Here is a 12297-nt window from a genome sequence, read left to right on the forward strand (position 1 = left end):
TGTCCCCTCCCTTCCTCCCTGCAGACACACACATACACACACAAACTCACACACACATACAACTACACACACACACACACACACATACACCTACACATACACATGCACACACACACACTCACAAACTCACACACAAACACACACACATACACCTATACATACACACACATACGTACATACACACACACACACCCACACACACACACACACATATAAACACACATTCCAATTTCCAACACATCTATAACTACACCTATACACCTACACCTACACACACCTACACACACACACACACACACACACACACACACACACACACACACACACACACACACACACACACACACACACACACACACACACACACACACACACACACTGTACCTGTATCCAAGATATTGAAGTCTTGATGTCTGTCAATGTTGTAGTTGTCAGGAAGGTAGCAACAAGCTGATACTCCTGCAGTGCTGATTCAGAATTGCCCCATCTAAATAAAAATAGCCATAAACCTGCCAAAAAGCAGTCTGACCGCAATGGATGTTTTATAGTAGATTATGCTCCATAATAATAGGATTGTTGACAAGAAATTTCAGCTATCTATCTTGAATAGGAGCTAAGAAAATCATGATTCCCCAAACCAACGTGTTCCAAACCACATAAATCTCTTTACGGACGGGTTGAAATTTTGAGTAATAGAGTAGCTTCGCTACTAATAATGATTACAACATCCACAAAAAAGTCGTATATGGACAAACGAGCAAAGTGAGTTATAACGCAGATGTTCAATAGTTTATCTGGATGGAGAAACTAACCTGGACTCACAGAGAACCTTGGTTGTCATGGTGAGTAGCCACTGCAGCACATCCTGACTACTAACTCTACCAGTAGTCTAGACATATATATATAATCACTGCAGCACATCCTGACTACTAACTCTACCAGTAGTCTAGACATATATATATAATCACTGTAGTACATCCTGGCTAATAACTCTACCAGTAGTCTAGACATATATATATAATCACTGTAGTACATCCTGACTACTAACTCTACCAGTACTCTAGACATATATATATAATCACTGTAGTACATCCTGACTACTAACTCTACCAGTACTCTAGACATATATATATAATCACTGTAGTACATCCTGACTACTAACTCTACCAGTACTCTAGACATATATATATAATCACTGTAGTACATCCTGACTACTAACTCTACCAGTACTCTAGATATATATGTATAATCACTGTAGTACATCCTGACTACTAACTCTACCAGTACTCTAGACATATATATAATCACTGCAGCACATCCTGGCTACTAACTCTACCAGTATTCTAGACATATATATATAATCACTGTAGAAAATCCTGACTACTAACTCTACCAGTACTCTAGACATATATATATATAATCACTGCAGCACATCCTGACTACTAACTCTACCAGTAGTCTAGACATATATATAATCACTGCAGTACATCCTGGCTACTGACTCTACCAGTACTCTAGACATATATATGTATATATAATCACTGCAGCACATCCTGACTACTAACTCTACCAGTAGTCTAGACATATATATAATCACTGCAGCACATCCTGACTACTAACTCTACCAGTAGTCTAGACATATATATATAATCACTGCAGCACATCCTGGCTACTAACTCTACCAGTACTCTAGACATATATATATAATCACTGTAGGAAACAATGACCACTAAGGTTATAATCTAGGACCAATTGAAATCCCCCAAGGTAGCATTCTAGGGCCATTTGAAGTACCCTTAGGTTGTAATCTATGACTAATTGGATTACCCCAATGTTGCCTTCTAGGATCTATTGGGAGTACCCAAAGGTTGTAATATAGGACTTATCGGAGTAACCCAAAGGTCAAAATCTTGGACCAATTCAGGAGTACCACAAGGTTGTAGACTAGTACCTATTGGGGTCCCCCAAGGAAGCCTTTAAGGACCTACCTTAATCCACTGAGATGGTGACCAAAGGTAGAGCTGGCAAATGGTGGCTGCCTGCTTGGGCTCAGGTCTGGAGGATGGTGCTGGACTCAGGATGGTTCTGACAAGTCTGGATAACAGGACTGGAGTTCCTTCCGGCATACATGGTAGGTCATCCTATATTAAATATTAAAATCACGTTTCCAATATAGCTGAGGTCTTTTTTTTATAAAAAAAATGCCGCGTTAATGCAGAGAAGGAAAAGGGAGGTAGGGGCAATGGGAACAAATGGGTGAGAGGGGTGGGGGTTATTTGTGGACCGTTTCTGAGAGCAGTCATCAGCATTTAAATCAATCAAATAAAATTTTGATAATATAGCGGCATTCAAGCTCATTGCGCTTTTCACTAAGTTGCCAACTAAAAATCGAAATAAGTAGGTACATTTTTTAAATTTTCTTTTTATCAAAATCTTTTTAATCCTTCTAGCTTCATTTTTAAAAGCGAAGCTTTTCTATAATTAGGTTCGGTCCGTACGTCCGTACGTCACAGATACCCAGCCGACAAATTTGCGAAATTTTCGCCAACTTTCGCAAATAAATTGCGAAAAAATGGCGAATTCGCGAAATATTTGCGATTATATGTTGCGAAAATTAGCGAAAGTTTGCAAAATCGCATATTTTGCGAAACCTTGCGAAATCACGACAAAACATGCAAAAAAAAAATAGCGAAAATGTGCGAAAATGCTTTTTTTTGGCGAATTTTTTTGGGTTGCTAAAATATACAAAATCGCAAAAAAAAAAATTAGATAAAAGTAGCAAATTCGCAATAAATCTTAAAATGTGCTAAAACTTGCTAATTCACTTAAAATGAAAACTTCCAAATTACCTATCTTGCTAATAATTGCTAATGATTGCAATTTAGCACTAATTAGATTTATTCCCAATCTTGCTAATTAGCAAGTTTTAGAAAATTTTGAGATATAGTGCGATTTTGCAACTTTTATCTTAGCTTTATATTTGCAATTTTGCATACTTTATCAACCCTAAAAATTCGCCAAAAAAAAAACTTTTTCGCTTATTTTCTCCCTAATTTTTATAATTTATAATCTTGCTAATTAGCTAGTTTATCACATTTTGAGATTTAGTGCGATTTTGTATATTTTTGTAAAATTTTTTTAAATTCCCAATCTTAATTAGCAAGTTTAGCATATGAGATTAAGTGCGATTTTGCATATTTTCGCCAATTTTTGAAAATTTTCAATCTTAAGCTAATTAGCAAGTTTAGCATATGAGATTAAGTGCGATTTTGCATATTTTTGCAAATTTTTGAAAATTTTCAAGCTAGCTAATTAGCAAGTTAAGCATATGAGATTTAGTGCAATTTTGCATATTTTTGCCATTTTTTTAAATTTTCAATCTTGCTAATTAGCAAGTTTAGCATATGAGATTTTGTGCGATTTTGCATATTTTCGCCAATTTTTTAAAATTTTCAATCTTAAGCTAATTAGCAAGTTTAGCATATGAGATTAAGTGCGATTTTGCATATTTTTGCAAATTTTTGAAAATTTTCAAGCTAGCTAATTAGCAAGTTAAGCATATGAGATTTAGTGCGATTTTGCATATTTTTGCCAATTTTTTAAATTTTCAATCTTGCTAATTAGCAAGTTTAGCATATGAGATTTTGTGCGATTTTGCATATTTTCGCCAATTTTTTAAAATTTTCAATCTTGCTAATTAGCAAGTTTAGCATATGAGATTTAGTGCAATTTTGCATATTTTCGGCAATTTTTAAAATTTTTTTAAAATTTTCAATCTTGTTAATTAGCAAGTTTAGCATATGAGATTTAGTGCAATTTTGCATATTTTCGCCAATTTTTTAAAATTTTCAATCTTGCTAATTAGCAAGTTTAGCAAATGAGATTTAGTGCAATTTTGCATATTTTCATCAATTTTTTAAAATTTTCAATCTTGCTAATTAGCAAGTTTAGCATATGAGATTTAGTGCGATTTTGCATAATTTCGCCAATTTTTTTAAATTCCCAATTTTGCTAATTAGCAAGTTTAGCATATGAGATTTAGTGTGATTTTGCATATTTTCGCCAAATTTTTTTAAGTTCCCAATTTCCCTAATTAGCAAGTTTAGCATATAAGATTTAGTGCAATTTTGCATATTTTCGCCAATTTTTTAAAATTTTCAATCTTGCTAATTAGCATACATATACATATATTAAAAAGGCCTAAAAAAAAAGTTTTTCTAAAAAGTAAGAGACACCTAGCGGCAAATATTTGAACTATATAAAGTAAAAATTTGTTTAACTCTATTTTAAATGTGCAATGGAAAAGACAGCTCTCCACAATTTTATACAAAGGGAGGGAGGGGACATTGGGCTGTTTTTTACACTAGTCCCCAAAGTCTTAATATTGTTCCTTGGCTTAACAACTTTAGGGACTTTATTGAATTTTCATTGGTTGTGTTATTAAGTTGAGTGTTTAAACATTTCAATCACGAAAACTAATCTACAGAAGAGGTAATTTTGTGTGTCACCATTGAGGATATGCAAATCCATTTAGATTTTATTGAGAACATTTCCCGTTAGATAGACAATTGATGTTTTTGGGTATTAATAGGGATGATGTGAATTGTCTTTCTTATATACCCATTAATTAGTTCAAAGATGAAAACGCACGAGCATTGTCTGTCAAATATGCGCACTAGACCAATAGCATTTACATGAGGTGCATGTGAGAGCATATGAGCGGTCAAACTGGACACGTAATAAAAAGGGAGGGATTGGGGATTGGAATTTAAAATATGCTGCTACCCAAACTTTATAAAACGTTTGCTCATTTTGGTTGGCTTTTAAAAGTTGGATACTTTTCTAAAATTTATATAAATATTTATCTCAAACTAAATCAAATACAGGATGCTTAACATTTGAAAATTAAAAAAACAGTGGTGCTTCACTGATAACTTTGTGTTTGTTCGTTAAGATCTCGGTAATCATTAAACTGATTAAGTAATTCATTTTAGGGAAGCTTCCATAGGTCCGTTTTTAAGCAATTTTAGTTTATCATCTTATCTTGTTTATCAACATTGGGAATGTATGTATATCAATTTATGATCCTCGGCCTCTCAGGGCTAATTAATTTTATCTTATAATTGTACATTATAATATCCGCGAAAAGCTGTTTATAATACGATGTTAGCTTATGAAATAAAATCTTTATGTTTTTTCTTCCAATATGTGAATAATATTCAAAAAGATGCATATTTTGTTTTATAAGTTGACCTCTAACTCATCAAAAAAAGTTGATTTTTAACTTTTACCTGTACAGTGACCACCTGGAGGTCTGGAGCTCCGGAACCTGGAGGACTATCCAAAAAATCTTAAAACTTGGGAAATTCATCATATAAGAATGATTTTACGTATGTAACATAAGTTGTGTATAGAGAGAGATAGTTGTGTATGTATATTTATATATTTTTAAAAGCGAAGCTTTTCTATAATTAGGGTCGGTCCGTCCGTACGTCCGTCCGAGATAGATAGCTTTTATTCGTTTATTTAGGCAGGTTAGAATTGTCCTATCGATTTCAAATTTTGCATGATGATTCCTGTAGTAATTAGGTACGATTTAGAAAGCGTAGCAACTCTATAATCATTACCAGAATGTCCGTACGTCCATTTTAAACATGTTGATTTTTCTACTTTTTTAACAACAAATTTTTATGTGATCTAGTTATCCGTTTGATCTGATTTTTTGTATATTGATTCATGGGACAACAAAGAACAATAGTATAAGCGAAGCAACTCTATAATCAAGTCCTAAAAATGTAAGTATGTCCAGAAACATTATCCCGTATCAAGCAGTTTTTGAACAAATTTACTTACAATTTTGCTTCGACTGTTTCGATTCTTTTATATTCTGATTATTCAGTTCAGACACTATACAAGTGTTAATGTCCGTTTGTCCTACCGTTTCAGTGCTTCGCTTTTATGGATGTTGTCATCCTTGTTAAAGAGCAATTGAAAATTTAATGCAAACTCAGGGATCTAAAGTGATAAGACATTGAATGACAAAATTACCCCTTATATTATCAAAATTAGTGGCTGAAACGTTTGAACACTTAACTTAATTAACCAACCAATCAAAATTCTCCAAAGAAAAAAAATATTACTATAAATCTTATAAAACTTTGGGGACTAGTACATTAAACAGCCCATTGTCCCCTCTTTCTCTTCAAACTTTTCCAACAAATAATCTAATTGTTCATAAGGGGTAATTGTCAAAAAAAAAATCAATCTTTTATCTTTTATAAGAGCCGAGAAAATCACGTTTTCCCCAAACTAAGACAGACGGACATTTCAAATTATAGAGTAGCTTCGCTACTGATAAAAAAACAATAAATATCAGAGAGAGAGAAAGGGGACAATGGTTATATTACACTGGTCCCCAAAGTTTTACAATAACGTTTTCTTATTGGTTGACTTAAATACTTTGGGGACTTTAGTGAATTTTGATAAGTTGGTTTATTAAGTTGAGTGTTCAAACTTTTAAACCACAAATTTTTAATCTACAGAAGGGGTAATTTTGTATATCAATTTATCGGCCATTTTCCTATCCCTGTATAACATACACTTAATCATAGAGTAGTTGCATTTATTCAATTGTTCATTAAAATTTTTCCAGTTTGGCTTAAAAACTGACTATTATCCCCTTGATTAGAACCGGTTCTATGTTCTGAAGCTTAAGATCTCAATAACTACTGAACCGATTGGGCTTTCTATTTCAGGTAAGCTTAATATTTGTCTTGTGATAGTTTTAGGCTATTTTATTTTAAGTCGTGGATTGGTTTTAGGCTATTCTGTTTTAAGTCTTGGGAAGGTTTTAGGCTTTTTAACTCTCCCCTTTGAATACAGAGCCACTAGAAGCTAGGGGCGTAACCGCTAGTATTATATAATGGATTATTATTACATGGATTTTACACAAGATTATCATGTTCTTTAATAAATTGAAACTATTAGCTGGCTAAAAGAACAAACGCTCTTATCCACCCACTTTACCCCACCCCTCCCCTTCTACTGGAAGAACAAACTAACAAATAAATGATATTCAAGTTAGTGAACCATTCAATGAAAATTCAATAAAAGTAACTTATATAGTTAAAAATTTTCTAAGTTGTACCTACGTACTACAGGAATCACCTTGCAAAGTTTTAAATCGATGGGACAATTCTAACCTGCCTAAATTGACGAAAAATATGACAATTCTAACTACTTAAATCTATAATACAAAGTAGAACGATGTCTGTCTGTCCGTCTGAAGCTTAAGATCTCAGTAACCACTGAACCGTTTGGGCTCTACTCTTCAGAGAATATACCAACTGGTCCTGAGATGGTTTTAAGCTATTTTCTTGGGGGATGGGACACCCCCACCGAATGAAAAATCAGGTTAATCAAACATCTTGGTGCAAAGCCCCTAGAGGCTTTATATATCCTATTATATAAAGTAGTAAGCGTTTTTTGTCTGTCCCAAAGGATCTCGCTAACCGCTAAACTGATATTGTTCCCCTTTACAGTGAAGCTTCTTATAGGTCCTGGTAAGGTTTTAAACTATTTTTGGAGAGGGTGTCTTCACTTCCCTCCTCCCAAAAAAATATTTTTAAAATTCTTTTTAAACTCAAATTTAAAAAGTGATAAGGTCAACTTTTCCCCCTCCTACCAGTGCCCCTAGAGGCTTCTAGGGGCGTAGCCGCTAGTCCTTTTATATAAAGTAGTAAGCGTTTTTTGTCTGTACTGAAGGATCTCGCTAACTGCTGAACCGATTTTGTTCTCCTTTACAGTAAAGCTTCTTATAGGTCCTAGGAAGATTTTAAACTATTTTGGGAGAGGGTGTCTTCACCCCCCTCCCCCCAAAAAATATCTTCTTTATCTTTTTGAAACTCAAATTTTAAATGGGATTAGGTCGACTTTTCCTCCCCCTACCTTAAGTAAAGTGCCCCTAGATGCTTCTAGGGGCGCAGCCGCTAGTATACATATATAGCAAAGCTTTCTGTCCCTATAGGTTGAAATCTTTATTTTCATCAAATCCTAAAAGGAATAGATTATTTCATCGTTAGATGGTTGTCCGCGGATAGTAAAATGAAAACTTGTAAGATTAACTCCAGTGTTATTGATTTTATTTTACCCTATGCGGAAAAGTGTTTATTGTGATACATGACCCAAGAACCGGTTCTAATCCAGCATAAATTTATCAGATTCAATACCATACCGGTTAAATATTTGTCTGTTCTTGTATATGGAAATTTACGGATAATTAAAATTGACATTGAATTTGAAATTCACTTAATATAAGGTGTAGAAAACAGGGATCTAAAGGGATAAGACAATGGCAAATGAATTCATGTACATCCTCAATGATGACACACAAAATTACCCCTTCTGTAGATTAGAATTAGTGATTTAAATGTCTGAACACTTAACTTATTAAGTCAACCAATAAAAGTTCAATAAAAGTCCCCAAAGTTGTAAATCCAACGAAAAATACTAAGACTTTGGGGACTAGTGTAAAAAACAATGTCCGCTCCCTCCCTGTGTATAAAATTGTGGCAAGCTGTTTTTTTATTTTTTCCATTTGGCATTTAAATTGGATTTCAACAAATTTATACTTTATATAGTTTTAATTTTTGCCGCTAGATGTCTCTAACATTTTAGAAAATCATATTTTTTTTGGTATTTTTGATATAAGTATTGTTGTTTAAAAATTAAATAAGTATATCATATTTATAATAATTTCCTATTTCATTTTTTTCCGGTATTTTGAAATTTTTTGTAAGAAAGAATAACAAAATCTGAACAACAGACAACACTATACAAAATTTGAAAATATTTAGCATACGATGGAAAGTATTATAGCCTTTGACACCTAAGAATAAGTATATGTGATTCTCATTACTTGACTTCTGAACCAGAGGTTAAAGTTAAGCATATCTCAAGTAAAGCAATATGAATCCGCCAATATTTGCAAGGAAGGTTAGAAAAACATTGGCGAATTTGCAATACTTCTTGAGCCAGAGCTTACAATGTTTAGTTGAAATATGACGTAAAATTTTGTGAAAAATCTGCAAATAAACATACGGATCCGCTGGGTAGATTAGGAGAATGACTGCTAATTTGCAATGATACGTAAGCTAGAGCTATAATAATAGCCGCGAAAATAAATAGACAAAATTCGCGAATTAGCAAGAATTTGGAGGGAATAAAATAGAGAAAAGCCGCAAATTCGCAATGATTTTGAGGAAAAAAGAGAATAGCCGCAAAAATAAAAAGATAAAAGTCGCGAATTTGCAAGAATTTTGAGGAAAAATATAGTGAATATCCGCGAATTTGCAAGGATTTCTTGAAAAAAAGCCGCGAATTCGCTAGTTTTATCTGCGAATTTTTTGCGATTTATAAAAGGCGAATTTATTAAAGGTGATGACAAAGAATCGCAAATATTTTGCGAAAAATGCTAATTCGCGAATTTTCTCTATTTTTTTTCGCTAAAAATTAGCGAATTTGCATATTTTCGTTCTCTCAAAAATCTAATTAACACAGTCGCAATTATTAGCAACTTTTAGCTTGCTAATTCACAATTTTTAGCAACTTTTAGCTTGCTAATTCGCAATTTTTAGCCTTTACATTTCGCAAAATTTTCGCGAATTCGAAATTTTTCGCAAAAAATACAAAAATTTTGCTAAAAACTGCTAATTCGGCTTTAATCCCTTGCTAAAGTTCGCGATTTTGCCAGGCGAAATCGCAAATTTGTCCGCTGGGTAGCTTTTTTCATTAATTTAGGCCTGTTAGAATTGTCCTATCGATTTCAAATTTTGCTTGGTGATTCCTTTAGTAGTTAGATACGATTTAGAAAGCGTAGCAACTCTATAATCATTACCAAAATGTCTGTACGTCCATTTTAAACATGTTGATTTATTTTACTTTTAACAACGAATTTTTATGTGAACTAATCATCTATTTGATCTGTTTTTTGGTAAATTGATTCCTGGGACAACAAAGTATAATGTAATAAGCGAAGCAACTCTATAATTGAGTCCTAAAAATGTAAGTATATCCATAAACATTATCCTGAATCAAGCAGTTTACTTACAAATTTACTTACAATTTTGCTTTGACCCATATACATTTATATTATGATTATTCAGTTCCGACACTATGCAAGTGTTAATGTCCGTTTGTACTACCGTTTCAGTGCTTCGCTTTTATGGATGTTGTCATCCTTGTTCTATTAAATCTTACAAGTAATATTTTAGAACCCGGTCGGTCATATAACTCATGAAAGGTACGAATCCTATTTTAATCATCAAAATTAGAAACAAGTTTTTATTTTGATTATTAGTTGGCAACTTTAAACAGTGCAGATTTGTGAAATTCAACTATACCTATTGGAAGAAAATTTAAATTGAATTAATAATTATCTATCCCATTGTAATTTAGACAGCTTTCCACGGTTATTCAAATACAAATTTTAAGATTAAATTTAAAACCAGTTGTTAGCCTAGCCCAGAGTGGCCAAAACTGATTTTAATTTTTATTTAATATTCGTAGAAAAATTCATATAAAACGAAGCTAAACATGATTTTTCAGTATGGCTGAGAACCAGTTCAAACTACCAGATATCATTTGGTTTCAAAGCCATACTGGAAAAAGGCATCTCACCATTGTATAGTTTGTAGACAGCAGTCCAGGTGAAGTTTGGTTGGAGTAGAAGGGATTTAGCCCGCCAAATATTTCATAGGCTATGGTGCCAGCTGTCCATAAGTCTGACTGAACAGTTAAAATCTATTAGCAATCTTTAGGGATAAGACAATGCATGATAATTTGATGAGACATACCCTATGATTATTGATTATTAACAAAATTACCCCTTCTGTAAATTAATGTAGTACAAATGTAATTTACAGTCCAATATCCTCTTCCTACCAGTGTTCTATAAAACTCAACCTTTCAGTATATCTGGCTCTCTAAAACATGATTTCTTAGCTGCTATTCAGGAGAGACAGCTGAAACTTTGTGTCCACTTTCCCATTATTATGGAGCATAAATAAGTATAAAACATCCATTGTGATAAGACTCCATTTTTAGCCACTTTTGTCTATTATTGTCCTGTCATTGTTTAAATGAAATATACTTTGTCTTACCTTGGAGTAATCAATTGTTTTGAATGCTCCTGGCTTCGCACTTGCTACTTCTGGTGCCATCAAAGCTGGGTTTCCTCCCTAAACAAATTTAACACTTTAGTCAACACAACAATACTATACTATAGTTGTATCTCTATATATGAGAACACTATAGTCAACACTATACTATAGTTGTATCTCTATAAATGAGAACACTATAGTCAACACAACAATACTCTACTATAGTTGTATCTCTATAAATGAGAACACTATAGTCAACACAACAATACTATACTAAAGTTGTATCTCTATATATGAGAACACTATAGTCAACACAACAATACTATACTATAGTTGTACCTCTATATATGAGAACACTATAGTCAACACAACAATTCTATACTATAGTTGTATCTCTATATATGAGAACACTATAGTCAACACAACAATACTATACTATAGTTGTACCTCTATATATGAGAACACTATAGTCAACACAACAATACTATACTATAGTTGTACCTCTATATATGAGAACACTATAGTCAACACAACAATACTATACTATGGTTGTATCTCTATATATGAGAACACTATAGTCAACACAACAATACTCTACTATAGTTGTATCTCTATATATGAGAACACTATAGTCAACACAACAATACTATACTATGGTTGTATCTCTATATATGAGAACACTATAGTCAACACAACAATACTCTACTATAGTTGTACCTCTATATATGAGAACACTATAGTCAACACAACAATACTATACTATAGTTGTATCTCTATATATGAGAACACTATAGTCAACACAACAATACTATACTATAGTTGTATCTCTATATATGAGAACACTATAGTCAACACAACAATACTATACTATGGTTGCATGAGAACACTATAGTCAACAAGATGAGAACATGTACCTTATCAGTATCATATGTGGTGTAAGGAAGCTTTAGTTTATGATTTGAATCTGCCAGGCAACAGCCAAAATCAGTTATTACCAATCTAAAAAAAAGAAACTCATGTAAGAAAAATGATTGGTAAATGGTTTGGGAGGTTTTTTTCCAGACAGTTTTTTGGAAGGGTTGTTGTACCCAGGGGCGTCCAAGCTTTTTATTTTGGGGGGGGTAAAATTTTTTTAAGG

At 33.0% G+C, this 12297-nt stretch overlaps 1 protein-coding gene across 7 annotated transcripts in view; it reads right to left on the minus strand.

Moving 5' to 3' along the window:
* Pink1 (PTEN-induced putative kinase 1) overlaps positions 1-12297 on the minus strand; it is a 38852-nt gene that overhangs the window by 2265 nt on the left and 24290 nt on the right. For 6 of the 7 annotated variants that reach the window (XR_013875447.1, XM_080149819.1, XM_080149818.1 and 3 more), the window contains 6 exons: positions 12074-12158; positions 11160-11237; positions 10678-10785; positions 1989-2141; positions 813-889; positions 385-487 (listed from right to left, as the gene is read on the minus strand). Coding sequence is in view for 6 of the 7 variants with exons in the window: in XM_080149819.1 (XP_080005945.1) it covers positions 385-487; positions 813-889; positions 1989-2141; positions 10678-10785; positions 11160-11237; positions 12074-12158 (604 nt within the window). In the remaining variant the exon portion in view is untranslated. Of the gene's footprint in view, positions 1-384; positions 488-812; positions 890-1539; positions 1633-1988; positions 2142-10677; positions 10786-11159; positions 11238-12073; positions 12159-12297 lie in introns of those variants that run through there. The other variant, XM_080149820.1, reaches the window with a different exon arrangement.

This window comes from Acartia tonsa, chromosome 15 (genome assembly GCF_053477335.1).
Source record: "Acartia tonsa isolate MP-2025a chromosome 15, ASM5347733v1, whole genome shotgun sequence".
Lineage (NCBI taxonomy): Eukaryota > Metazoa > Arthropoda > Copepoda > Calanoida > Acartiidae > Acartia > Acartia tonsa.